We start from the raw sequence: 13,575 nt of genomic DNA, 5'->3' as shown, positions 1-13,575 counted from the left end.
AGATAGATAGATAGATAGATAGATAGATAGATAGATAGATAGATAGATAGATAGATAGATAGATAGATAGATAGATAGATAGATAGATAGACGGGCGGACGGATGGACAGAAATTTAGCCTTGTAAGTCATGTAAGGCAAAGCTGTTATTGTTAACCTACAGTACATATTGTCCAGAGTTGTCTCCTGAGGGAAACTTAAACTTGTTTGGTATGACACTTATTGCGACTCTTTTAAAACTGAAATAAGTCAAAAATGGAGCTGCTCCATTTTGTAAATGAGGCACATCAGCATGGAGCTGAGCAGAGAGGCTGGTGTATTCTTGCTTTTTTTTTGTTCTGCTGTTACACGCTGCTGTTATTCCCCTCAGGACTCAGGCAGAGATGGCACACACTTGTCGGGGAACAATTCCCCTGGCGACGGCGCACATCGAGGTGGGCGACACCTGCCACTTGGTGTTAACCAGCGGAGGCCGGAGTTACCACCTGAAGGCCACCTCCGAGGGAGAGTGCCAGAAATGGGTGTCAGCACTGCAACAGGCCAAAGCCAACGCCACTCTCCTCATGCATCACTCAGGTGAGACAGGCATTTTATACTCTTTGTGATTCGTGTTTTTGGACAGTAAATTTTAGTGTAGTGTTACTGTTCTGTCATGGTACCTTTATTTTATGGGTTTTTTTTGTTGTTGTTTTGGGGTTTGGGTTTTTTGGGGGAGATTTAAACAAAAACACCCACACCAGAATTTGCACTTTAAAGGAACAGCATGGTTCAGCCGAGAAGCTCTGAAGCAGTCAAACTAATTTTAGCTGTAACCTGAATGCAGGCTGACACAACCAAGACCCATTTTCCTAAATGCATATTAGATTTCTACACATTCTCTGTGCTGACTTTATAGTTATGTAAACAGAAGGACACAAGGTGGCAGTGTTATTCAGTATGTCCTTATGAGAACAATCCTTTGGGGGCAAGGGGTGTGATTAAAGGTAAAAAGAGGAAGCTGTATTTAATCTTGTCATATTAAATTACACCTCACCTTCAGCTATGATCATTCTAATACTCCCTTTTTTTTACCTTCAGACAAATAGAGCATCTTTCTGTCTTACACAAATGCAGAATCACACACGCAGCTACCGCCACCTACCCTCCCCACCACGCTGTCTCCTTTCTCCCTCCCCGTCTCCTTCACTATGACGACAGTGAGTGCTGAATGAAATGACCTTCCTGTAGACTCCTCCTCCCCTTTCTGAAAGCAGGAGGGGTAAGAGAAAAAAAAAAGAGAGAGCAGGAGGGTGTGAGCATTTTCATTGAAAATATTTTTCCACTATACACTCTGTGGACAATAGGAAGACACGAGGGCAGCCTTTTTCAGTGACTGTGTCACCTTGTAAGTAGCCTGCTCATTATATTACCAGTGGCAGGATTAGAAGTGAGACAGTCGCCGTGCATTTGCTTGCATGCTTTTTTTGCATCCATGTATGCATTAGTAATCATAGCTTTATGTTTATGGAGTTCAGTAAGTTGGGCAGTCCCTTTAATTTACTGCACATGCACAGCAGAGCCGTCGTCAACCGTCTCTGTGTACGTTGCCTAGTTCGATTTGATGTCTGCAACACCCAAAAATGTTGTGTAAAATGTTCGAACTCGGAAGGACTGATGTGTGAGATGTACATGAAATACTGGTTCAAATATAGAGCTTAGCCCATTTACACTGTTTTATGCATTTTAAGACTTCCAGAAATGGTCTTAAAGTGCTGCTGCTCCATGTTTTTGGGTAATTATTTTCATCATAGGTTTATGTTCCATATATTATGTGTCGTTCACACAGCTGTGGCTGATGTGCTTGTGTGCATGTGTAAGAAGAGACAGTGCCTTGTGTTTTTTGGTGTGATGTGATTATAGATTATCATCGAGTGAGCTTTTTCATCTGGGCTCATTAGCGGGACAAATTAATTGGCTAAAAGTCGATTCGAACAGCATCTGTCTGTCTTATAATAGCTATTACTAAAATCTTTAGGCTCCTCTGAAATATGTATAAATAGGTGTGTTGTGAAAAAATAATGTTTCCCGCTGGTGTTGAAGACAAGATGAAAGCGTGAGGATGAATCCAAACAGCCTGTCCTGGAGCCGGCTTTCAGCACACACAGTCAGACTTTAAATGGTTTTTCCATGCTGAGGAAGCTTACAGTGCATCCCCTGATTTTTAACTCTCTCCTCCCACACTGTGTCCATATTGATGCTCCCGCTATCACCTGTGGGTGTTTTCTTTTTTTTTTTTAAATGATTCAACGATGAGTCACCAATTGAACTCTCCAAAGTCCTGTGTGGAAAATAACCAGTCAGTGCATAGACTAGACCAGTATCCCTCTGCCCTACATGTATACTGTTATTCTATGTCCGAGCACTTCCATATAAAAACATCGGATGGCAGATGGCCTCAGATCGCAGATTCATAGCGTCTTAACACCTTGAGCTCCACCAGCAGAGTGCGATTATTCTCTCTCTATATATATGTGGGTCATGAAACCATTACAGATGCCTGAAGGATTTTTCACCCTCTCATTTTTAATCTTCTCCTCCAGAGACGTTCTTAATCCACTTTGCCCTGATTGTTTTCATTTCTTTGCCCCTTTAGATTGAAGTAGTTTATGTCCCATACATAGGCAAGGCTTTCTTTCAAGCACAGCAGGACCTAGAAAAGTTTCATTGCATAGGATGGAAGCAGTTACATGAACTTAAAGCTGGGTTGTTTTTTTTGGCATTTATTGCTTGCTACAGATATGGGTCTGTTTTTATACTGCATAAGAAGTTTTAATAGAGCACAGAATTGTGAGCAGGTGCATCATTCAATCTTCAAAGTGCTTATGCAAAGAAAATTGAATTATACTATATATATATATACATTCACCCAATGTATATACTATCTACTATATGTGTATATATATATATATATATAAAAAAAAACACCCAGCACGCCCCTGCGGGCGGTTTATCCTTCAAGCTCGGGTCCTCTACCAGAGGCCTGGGAGCTTGAGGGTCCTGCGCAGTATCTTAGCTGTTCCCAGGACTGCGCTCTTCTGGACAGAGATCTCCGATGTTATTCCCGGGATCTGCTGGAGCCACTCGCCTAGCTTGGGAGTCACCGCACCTAGTGCTCCGATTACCACGGGGACCACCGTTACCTTCACCCTCCACATCCTCTCGAGCTCTTCTCTGAGCCCTTGGTATTTCTCCAGCTTCTCGTGTTCCTTCTTCCTGATATTGCTGTCATTCGGAACCGCTACATCGATCACTACGGCCGTCTTCTTCTGTTTGTCTACCACCACTATGTCCGGTTGGTTAGCCACCACCATTTTGTCCGTCTGTATCTGGAAGTCCCACAGGATCTTAGCTCGGTCATTCTCCACCACCCTTGGGGGCATCTCCCATTTTGACCTCGGGACTTCCAGGTTATACTCGGCACAGATGTTCCTGTACACTATGCCGGCCACTTGGTTATGGCGTTCCATGTATGCCTTGCCTGCTAGCATCTTGCACCCTGCTGTTATGTGCTGGATTGTCTCTGGGGCATCTTTACACAGCCTGCACCTGGGGTCTTGCCTGGTGTGATAGACCCCAGCCTCTATGGATCTTGTGCTCAGAGCTTGTTCTTGTGCTGCCATGATTAGTGCCTCTGTGCTGTCTTTCAGTCCAGCTTTGTCCAGCCACTGGTAGGATTTCTGGATATCAGCCACCTCCTCTATCTGCCGGTGGTACATACCGTGCAGGGGCCTGTCCTTCCATGATGGTTCCTCGTCTCCCTCCTCTTTCTTGGGTTTCTGCTGCCTGAGGTATTCACTGAGCACTCGGTCAGTTGGGGCCATCTTCCCAATGTATTCTTGGATGTTCGTTGTCTCATCCTGGACTGTGAGCTGATTATATAGTATATATATATATATATATATATATATATATATATATAGATATATATATATATATATATAGAATATATATAAATATATATATATATATATATATTATATATGTGTGTGTGTGTGTGTGTGTGTGTGTGTGTGTGTGTGTGTGTACATATATAAGCAAAGTGAGGTACAAAAAACTGTTATGCCTAACTTTCCATAAGTGAAAATGGGACTGTAGATGAAATACTTTCAGGTAAAAGCATTGTCATAAATCTCTCCATGATGCTTTGTAATCAGCCCAGTCTCTTTACACTCCTCCATTAAAGCTTCAGACTGATGGTTTGGCTCACTCCAGCAAACGGGTACAGAGAGAGATAGTGAGGGGGAGACAGAGGAGAAAAGGGTAGTGCGTCATCTTTTTTTTTTTCTCCTTCTTCCTCTAAAAATAGCCTTGCCTCCTGATTGCACAGACCTACGTTTCCAGGGCAACAGTGTTCATTCACAGCTTTCCAGTGTTGTAGAGAGGAAGATTTGTGGTGGATCAGGGTGTGAAGTGTTAATATCTTCTTCTAGCCAGTCCCCATTAATGCTCTCTCAGCTTGTCTCGATCTAAATTTTAAATGCATTTCTCAATCTGCCATTACATCCCAGTGTGCTGTTTACTACACCATCACAAACGCCCACTCTGTTTACATGTAATAACCTCTAATGATGCTATTTTAGTAAATGAATAAAATTCTGTCCTGGCTCTATTTTTTTTTTTTTTTGTGCATGTGTGTTTGAAGATGACTCGGGGGATGAAGTCCCAGTACCTCAGGAGGATCGTACTCTAACCCAAGGGGTGCTTAAGACTCTGGCCAGCAAGCTAGATGACCTGAGCACCTGTAATGAGCTGATAGGAAAGCATGGTGCTGCCCTCCAGCGCTCCCTCAGTGAACTCGAGGACCTGCGTGGATCCACTGACAGCACAGACAAAGTGAAAGCCGTTAATGAGCGAGCCACCCTCTTTCGCATCACCTCCAATGCTATGATCAATGTGAGCCATTCAGTTCTCCCCCAGTATGTAGCCACTCTAATGGGAGGCTAGCAGAAATGCTTTTTTTTTAACAAAGGGGGAATAGAGCTTGAGGGTGCCGCCCGCATTCTTTGATGTGTTTTGTGTTCACACCTCAGGCTTGTCGTGACTTTGTGGACGTGGCAGAATCTCACAGTCGGAGGTGGCAAAAGGCCCTGCAGCATGAGAGAGAACAGCGTCACCATCTGGAGGAGACCATCGAACAGTTAGCCAAACAGCATAACAGCTTAGAAAGAGCCTGGAGGGAGAATCCCACCTCATATACAGGTGAGACTCTGTCTGTCTCCCAGACATCCTGTGTCACCGAAGAGCAAATGGGCCTCTTCAACGGGTGGTGCACAGACAGGTTACTTGAGTTAGACTTTAACCTTTTTTTAAGCATATTTATCTACAATCTGCATAAGAAACTACAGTAAACAAATAAACTATTATTTTAGTGATTTTTGTTTTTTTCTGATGTAGTTTGTTATGTTTTACTGTTTTTGTGATCAATGTTAGTCTTTGGGAGCACATTTTTTCTGTTTGGTATAACTAATGCTAACAGGATAATGGTTACAACCTGAGCTTTGCGCACAAAAGTAACAAAGCGGCCAATGTTGATGTTGAAGTGTAGCTTCAGTGTTTGTTAATCGTCCCTGGGCTTGTGCGTATGTGTCTCTGAGCATGGAAGGCCTTTTTGCAGTGCACAGAGTGTGAACACAGAACACCTACAATCATTAACTGCTGTAAATAACATTTATAAAGGTAAATAAGACCTTTATATGTTAGTTATGTGAAATGCCTCATGTCAATTAAAAGCAACCTGCAAAGCAAACATTACGAAGCTACTAATAGTTAAACAACTTCTTCATACCGCTTTGAGGCAAGTATTAATGAAAGTTTTATTACCTGAAGCAAACATACAAGTCTTTTTAGTCTCCATTATTTGCTACTTCCTGTGTGGATGTAGAGGATGTGCAGGACTCTCAGCTGACCTGTCCTGTGCTTGCTGCCGTAGGCGTGGAGCGATCCCAGGAGGGAGATGCGAGCGACGAGAATGACGAGGCAGAGTTCTTCGATGCCATGGAGGACTCACCTGCGTTCATAACTGTGACTGCTACTGGTAACATAGAGCACAAGTGAGAGGCATCATCTCTATACAGTTACTGTATGTCTAACCCGCTGAGCTATTTTTGTGAATGTTTTTAATATTTGTTTTTTTCACTTAGGCGCTCAGGAAGTAATCAGAGTATGATGAGTGGAGGCGTGCCCAATGACTGGACTCACAATGAGAATGTACGTCACAAGAATACGGATATTAATGAAAAACCCTTTACTGAGTAGCCCTATTCATCTTAGCTTGTCCTTTTCTCTACAGGACACCTCAGGCGCAAACCACATGCAGCTACGAAGAACAAGGCGCAGCCGTATTCCTGACAAACCAAATTACTCCCTTAACCTGTGGAGCATCATGAAAAATTGCATTGGGAAAGATCTATCTAAGATACCCATGCCTGTAAATAGTGGACAAATCTGCATTCTCCACTAATGAGCTCTAGTCAAAGCTTAATGTGGCGGGAACTTAATTAGATGTGTATGAAATGTGCAATTGCAGGTAAACTTCAACGAGCCGCTGTCGATGCTCCAGCGTCTGACTGAGGATCTGGAGTACAGTGAGCTTCTGGACCGGGCCGCTCGCTGCGACTCGTCCCTGGAGCAGATGTGCCTGGTGGCTGCCTTTTCTGTCTCTTCCTACTCCACCACAGTCCATCGCACAGCCAAGCCTTTCAACCCTCTGCTGGGGGAGACTTATGAGCTGGATCGGCTGGATGAGTATGGTTATCGCTCCATCTGTGAGCAGGCAAGGAATCACTTAATTACTGCGTTTATGCGTCTTTGATCACATTTTATAAACAATGGAGAGGAGAGCAAACACCCAACATATTGTGCTTATATTGGCTCTACTGACACCAGCTGATACAATTCACTTTCAGGTTAGTCATCACCCACCAGCTGCTGCCCACCATGTGACATCACAGCGAGGATGGACCCTGTGGCAGCATATCACTATAGACAGCAAATTTCGTGGGAAATATATTTCAGTGGTGCCGTTAGGTAAGAAGCAGTCAGTGTTCACGATGACAGTCACTTTATATGAGCACAAATGCTACTACATCTGAGATCTGATTTATAAATACACTGAAATGTCTGTGTGATGTTTTGTATGCATTTTTTTTTACCATAGGAAACATTCACCTGCAGTTCCACTCGAGTGGAAACCACTATGTGTGGAGCAAAGTGACTTCCACAGTGCACAATATTATTGTAGGGAAGCTCTGGATTGATCAGGTGTGTTCCTCTTGGACAGCAGTTCGCAAAGCTTTCTGAAGGTCTTTTACATTTTTTCTTTATGTATTAGATTCTTTGTCATTCATTTGTAGTCTTTGTAGCTTATCATGTTCAGAGGAATATTTTTTATGCTTGTTTGTTTATTCCGTTAAAATGGACCTATGATTTACTCCAGGATAAAAAAACAACCTGAATGAAGGGATTTAAATTGCATCTCTATGTACTCCATTTCTTTTTGCTAAATCTCTTTAGTCAAATATATTAAAAAAAATATAGATAACACAGTTCGACAGGCAGAAAATAATAATTTTGGACCAACAGTGACAATATTAGCTGAAACTTGGCATATCCTTAAAAAAATCTGGGGAAACTGAACAAGTGGTAAGCCTAAACAGGATCCACAGCAACTGATTTGAAAGTAATTTCCTTAAGAAATAAGGAAAGCATCCAGCAAACAAAAGCAAAATTTCTTCTTTCTTTTTTTTCCATGCATAAAGGAAAGTAATTTTAGTCACTGTACACTTTTAAGTCACATCTGTTTTTTTTCTTGTTGGCAGTCTGGGGACATTGACATTGTAAACACCACAACCAAGGACACCTGTCGTCTTAAATTCTCCCCCTACAGCTACTTTTCCAGGGAAGTCCCACGCAAAGTAAGTCTCTGATGAACTAATAGACAACTACAACATTAACTCAGTCTTACATTTGCCGAATGTCTACTGCTACACAAGCCCTTTAGAGAGAATCTGTAATGCTGTTTTAACAGATACAACTTTCTCCTAATATTGACTAATATTGAATATTGAAAAAAATGGATAACCTACTTAAAACAAGGATTACCAACCTTACAGCTGGAGAAATAAGAAAAAGGAGGGCACAAAGTGTCAAACTAACAGAACAAGAACCTCTCTTTGAGGGCTATGATGTGTTGAAGCACTAAAGATCATAAAGGCAGCAAAATTCAGGAGGGGTGGCAAAAAATGTGTGATAAATTAAATACATTTAAAGCACATTTTAAGTACGTTGAACCAAACAACAGCTAAAAAAAAGATGAAAGAAATATCAAAAGTAAAAGATTGCAATATTTCTATTAATATTCTCAGCAAGAGCCAACAGCCAGAGAGCTGGGAAGAGATTAAAGTAAAATATAGTCTTACAGTCGGTCTGTAGGCCTTTTCTTCTAACCCAAGAGGTTACATAGAGACAAAACACATGGCTGAAAACTCCATCTAGCAGCATATCTCCCTTTGGAACGCCAAATTGCCTTTCACGGTTCTTTTTCCATGAGTTATTTTTCTATTTCTGCCAGCCTTAAAACCAGTAACACGCAGCGAAAATCCCCCTTAATGGAGAAAAGCAGCAGTGTTCAGCAGCAACAGCTCTACTAATTTCCAGTGCTGATTTGTGTCTTCACTTTATGTTGTGGAAATTACATCTCAGTAGACTGAGCTGTCAGGTTTAACCAGAGCTGATGCATCAGAGGGAAACGACTGCTTGCACAAAGAGAGAAACCAGCTTCATCCTTGTTATGACAACTTCTTTCTATTCCTAAAAAAATTCCTGAATCACTCCCGAAAGAAAATATCTTCAACTGTCACTCTAGGCTGTCTACCTTTTGGTAGGGCGTTGATATCCCCAGACACCCCGAATCATCACAAATATGAAAAACACAGTCATACACAAAACAGATGATTAAACATATTTAATTAAAACACTTAAGTGAATAAGGTTATATAACCTGCTTATCAGTATTCTCTCACACTGCATAATAGAACATAGAACAAGTAACTAACACGAATAGGAAAACAGGATCATTAAAAGAAGAAGAAATAAAAGAGGATCAGCTGGGTCAGACTCGGGCAGACCCCATCTGAAAAGCTGGCTGTCCACCTGTTTTTCACATGATTTCAGAGGTCATCTAAGGTACTGGCAGGATGTAAGGGCATGGGTAAAATAAATTCTTATCACAGGCAATGATATTAATTAGGTATATTTTATAAATAATGCTGTTTCTGTGGTATGCAACCACGCTCTCATTCTCATATGGCTTCCCAGTCGCATGTCATTAGCTAGTGCACATGCAGTTTCATAGTCGGACATTTTCAAACAGCAAAAACTGAAACTAAAATGGATTTTAAAAAAAGAAAGTAAATAAAAAACCTAAAGACCCTGATGAGGGCTGATCTCTTCTTGTGTGCTATGTTCTTTGTTATTTTTAGGTGACAGGAGTGGTAGAGGACCGAGAGGGCACAGCTCATTACATCCTGTCCGGAACCTGGGATGACAAAATCGAAAGTGCCAAGATAGTGGATAGCAGCCAAGGATGCGGAGGCTCCGAAGGGAAACAAAAGACGGTTTATCAGACTCTTCCGCCCAAACTGCTGTGGAAGAAATATCCCCTTCCGTATGTAATACATTTTGTGCTCTATCTTAATGATTGAGTGTGTCGGTGTGCTATTTCTCCTTCTCGGTCTGCATCTTTTGTCACACTGAGTTCTCTAATCCGTCCTCCAGAGAAAATGCAGAGAACATGCACTTTTTCTCCTCTCTGGCACTGACCTTAAATGAGCCAGAAGAGGGCGTCGCACCCACTGACAGTCGCTTGCGGCCAGACCAGCGGCTGATGGAGGCTGGTCTGTGGGATGAAGCCAACAGTCAGAAGCAACGTCTAGAGGAACGACAGAGACTGGAGAGGAAAAGAAGGGCGCAAGCTAACCAGGCCCTGGAGGAGGGTGAGTGCAAGGAAATGAACAAGAACAGTGATGACAAAGACTTTTCTGGCTTTTGCATCATTTGTGCCAACCTTCAGCACATATCGAGCAGCTGTTCAGAGCTTTATTTTGCAGTGAGCTCATAGCAATAACAGATTTTTCCTTATTTAGAAACAAAGAGCACAGGTGAAAGCTCTGTTGTTATAAAATGAGTGACTATTGATCTTTAGCTTTGGTCAACAGCTGACAAAACCTGACAAAAACTTGCAGTAATTGGCAAATTTTACAATATTTAGAGTCTATGAAGAAAGAACTTTGCAATATCCTGAAAATGAGCACATATGTTCTGTCTTTAGGGCAAGATATTGAGGGTTACCAGCCACTGTGGTTTGAGAAGAGGACAGACGAGACAGGCGATAACATTTTTATCTACAAAGGCGGCTACTGGGAGGCCAAAGAAAGACAAGACTGGAGCCAGTGTCCTCAGATCTTTTAGGACAACATGCCTCTTGCTCCACAGCATCAGCCAGGCTGAGCATTTCCTCGTGGTTTAAGGATACTCTGAAGGATGGAGAGTTGTGTGTATGAGTTTGGATGTACATGTGTGAGTGAGTGAGACAGCTAATCTCTCCAGGGATTTTCAAGCACAAAAACATCTGGTTCCTAATTTACTTGCTCTTGCTCTGTTATATCTGCATTTCAAAAAAATGCATGGCCTCAGTATAAGAGAGTTAAGAGCTGCGAATAATATGTACACTAAAGGGAGTTTAGTGTACACGTGATCAGGTGTGTGGGGATAATTCTAGGCTGAAGACCGATGTCTTATTTTCTTCAAAACTGGCACAACTTGCTGAGATCTCCCAGTGATGCTGGGTTTCAAAAGAAATTTAGCAGGACAAAGCCTTCTTCTGTGCTAGAAGACTTCAAGACCAATCCCTATGATTTCTTGGTGTTCTTTATTAATCTGTTTCTCAAAACTGCACAAACTGCAGTTTGAAAGGATTAAAAGTTATTGTCTGACTGGCCTCTAAAGAACAGTCACTCCACCAAATCTTTTTACAGATAATTGCTTTGTCTCCCATAATCTTGAAATTACAGTATGTCCACCTCCGTCACTGTTACATTTAAGTCAGTAGCAGAGAGCAGCACACACCCACTGAAAGCACTTGAATAATGTCTTCACTGACCCTGGAGGAGCCTGAGTGTGAGAAAATGACTAAAACAACATATTTGTGTAATCTCAGCTTGGACTCTATATAAAACTCTATATTCAAAAAAGTCTGCTTAAGCTGAAGATGCTGAAAGGTTTTTGCCTCATATCAGACAAAACTGCCAGCTCATTAGATTGCATGATATTATTTTCATTGCCACCAGGGGCTTCCCTCATCAATTGCTAACACTTGTAAACAGCTTGAAAGGAGTGTTAGTCCCACTCGCACTCATTCTTCCACAGCAGTCATCTGGACAGGTTTAACTTTTTCTTCCAGAGAAACTGCTGTTTCACATCAAAATGCCTAATGAGTCAACTGCAATGGACTGATTTTAAGGTCTGGATCCAGCAGCAAACGTTTACCAGGTAGGGGAAAATCGAGTTGCAGTGTAGGATCCAGGATTTTTGGAGCTCCGCCATTACCAAGAACTAAAATTTAGGATGTTGCTGCATCAGTTTAACTTTTTAAATGATGATTAAAGGTTAAATAGCTGCAGGTGAATGTGAGTGTTGGTTATCTGTTTCCATGTGTTAGCCCTGCAACAGACCGGCAACCAGCCCAGGGCACCTAGAGTACCCCTTCAAATATCTTTAAACAAAACCGTAAGTATAAATATGCTAATCTTGGGATTTTCCTCAGCAGGGGATATTATTGCTGCTGGTGGCAATTTTAGCCTTAATTATGTAACAGAATAGCAACTCCCCAGTAACCCCCTCATTGAAACAAAAAAGATTTTGTACAGATTAAAACGGTTCTGCAGGTATACCTCCAGGTAAATTCAACTGAGTAATTGTTTTTAAAATTAAATTTACCCATTATCAGGGTTTACCATTGTGGCAAGTACCAATGAACCTGTTCCCTTGCTTAAAATGGTTGCAAATGACTCTATTAGTTATTTGTATGTTAAAAATTGTTCATTTGCATTATGTTAGCAATAAGAAATCCTGCACAGTCACTTGTGATTTAAAAAAAACAAAACACTCCCCAATCAGGGAATTGTTTTATTCAGCCCAAATATTAAGTTGTATTAACATTATTTCATCATATCACTCAAAAACATTACACTTGCTCACGTTTTTGTGCGGAGGCAAGCACTTGTGTAAATTGGTAGTAAATACACTCTATAACCTGTTTATTTATAGTTTACTGTGTATTACAGCGGGGCATGATGCACAAATATGGCTGCCTGTTTGGTTTTGGCCTGTAAATAGCTAGAATATACTAGAAATAAAATCGTAGTATCATTTGAAGAAGATATACAGTGCTTTAACATCCATGTTGTCATATATTAATCTCTGTTATGTATACATAACAAGTCATGATTGTATACCAGCTAAGGAGATGTTGGGTAAATTAAATAATGAATCTTATGTTTATAAGCGTACATAAATGATGCAATGAAATGTTGATCAAATAAAGCACAATGTCATGTTTACCTGACAGGACATGCTCTATAATTTAAAGTCCACAGCAAAGTATAGCTATGCATGGTTTTAGACTGCTTGTGCACTAGGCCTCTTCACCTAGCTAGCTGTTTGTGGATTGTTACTGAAACACCTTTTGTGCCCGACTGCCTCAGAAATGTTACATTTTTGAGCTCAAATAAAGACTTAAAGCTGCCAGTGTGCAACCGTTTACTGTCACACCAGTGGTTTTTATAATCTTCTGTCAAACAAAGCACAGGTAATAAAGAAGAAAACAGAGTTTGTCACAATGCTTTAAAGTGGGTATTTCTGTCTGGAGCTTTTCTTGAGTCCAAAGCAACTGTCCTGATCTACAAAAACATGTAAAAAATGTATTAGTTGTTTAACTAATGTTGTTTACTCAAAAAGAATAAATAAAAAGTAAATAACTGAATTTCCTCATGTGCTCAGCCGTCACTCGTACATGAACTACATGGATTTACGAGGTTTACCCTACAAACTGAAAGCATTATTTCTAAACTCCACCTTCTTTAGAAAAAAAATATTAAACATGCAAGTGTGATTGTTTTGTTGTACCAATGCTATGGTGACGATGAGTCATGGAAAAGACATTTGCATATTTTACAAGTGCACATGCAAACTAACCCTTAACTCATTCAGCAGCACCTGAAGTAATGCACAGGTGTAAAAACATGCTTCCAAGTACATCCTGAAGACTTACCCAAGATCCAAGATTTTTAGAATAAAACTGAACCCATAAGCCCCAGTGAAAGATGCTCTCTTACAAATTTGGCAGATAACATAAATTTGTATTTTGATTTCAGTTATTTTTCTCATTTCATCAGCAATCCTTTACAAACCAGATGATGGGCAGCCTGTGATTGACAGATGCAACAGTGTTCAACATTTTTCCATGCTCACTGTATCTACT

The 13,575-nt window shown here is 41.0% G+C and overlaps 1 protein-coding gene across 1 annotated transcript in view; it reads left to right on the top strand.

Moving 5' to 3' along the window:
* The window catches only part of osbp2a (oxysterol binding protein 2a), a 14,222-nt gene extending 1,145 nt beyond the window's left edge, over positions 1–13,077 (top strand). Inside the window, exons 2-14 of the mRNA XM_005934615.3 lie at positions 370–575; positions 4,681–4,931; positions 5,069–5,237; positions 5,968–6,088; positions 6,179–6,245; positions 6,328–6,465; positions 6,565–6,810; positions 6,944–7,064; positions 7,195–7,298; positions 7,856–7,951; positions 9,518–9,702; positions 9,813–10,030; positions 10,366–13,077. Coding sequence (XP_005934677.1) covers positions 370–575; positions 4,681–4,931; positions 5,069–5,237; positions 5,968–6,088; positions 6,179–6,245; positions 6,328–6,465; positions 6,565–6,810; positions 6,944–7,064; positions 7,195–7,298; positions 7,856–7,951; positions 9,518–9,702; positions 9,813–10,030; positions 10,366–10,505 — 2,062 coding nt within the window. The 3' untranslated portion in view covers positions 10,506–13,077. The remainder of the gene's footprint in view (positions 1–369; positions 576–4,680; positions 4,932–5,068; positions 5,238–5,967; positions 6,089–6,178; positions 6,246–6,327; positions 6,466–6,564; positions 6,811–6,943; positions 7,065–7,194; positions 7,299–7,855; positions 7,952–9,517; positions 9,703–9,812; positions 10,031–10,365) is intronic.
* The last annotated feature ends 498 nt before the right edge of the window (positions 13,078–13,575 follow it).

Source organism: Haplochromis burtoni, unplaced genomic scaffold, assembly GCF_018398535.1.
Source record: "Haplochromis burtoni strain Fernald_Lab_line unplaced genomic scaffold, NCSU_Asbu1 Contig_182, whole genome shotgun sequence".
NCBI classification, from domain to species: domain Eukaryota; kingdom Metazoa; phylum Chordata; class Actinopteri; order Cichliformes; family Cichlidae; genus Haplochromis; species Haplochromis burtoni.
This window is presented reverse-complemented; position numbering and strand designations above follow the sequence as displayed.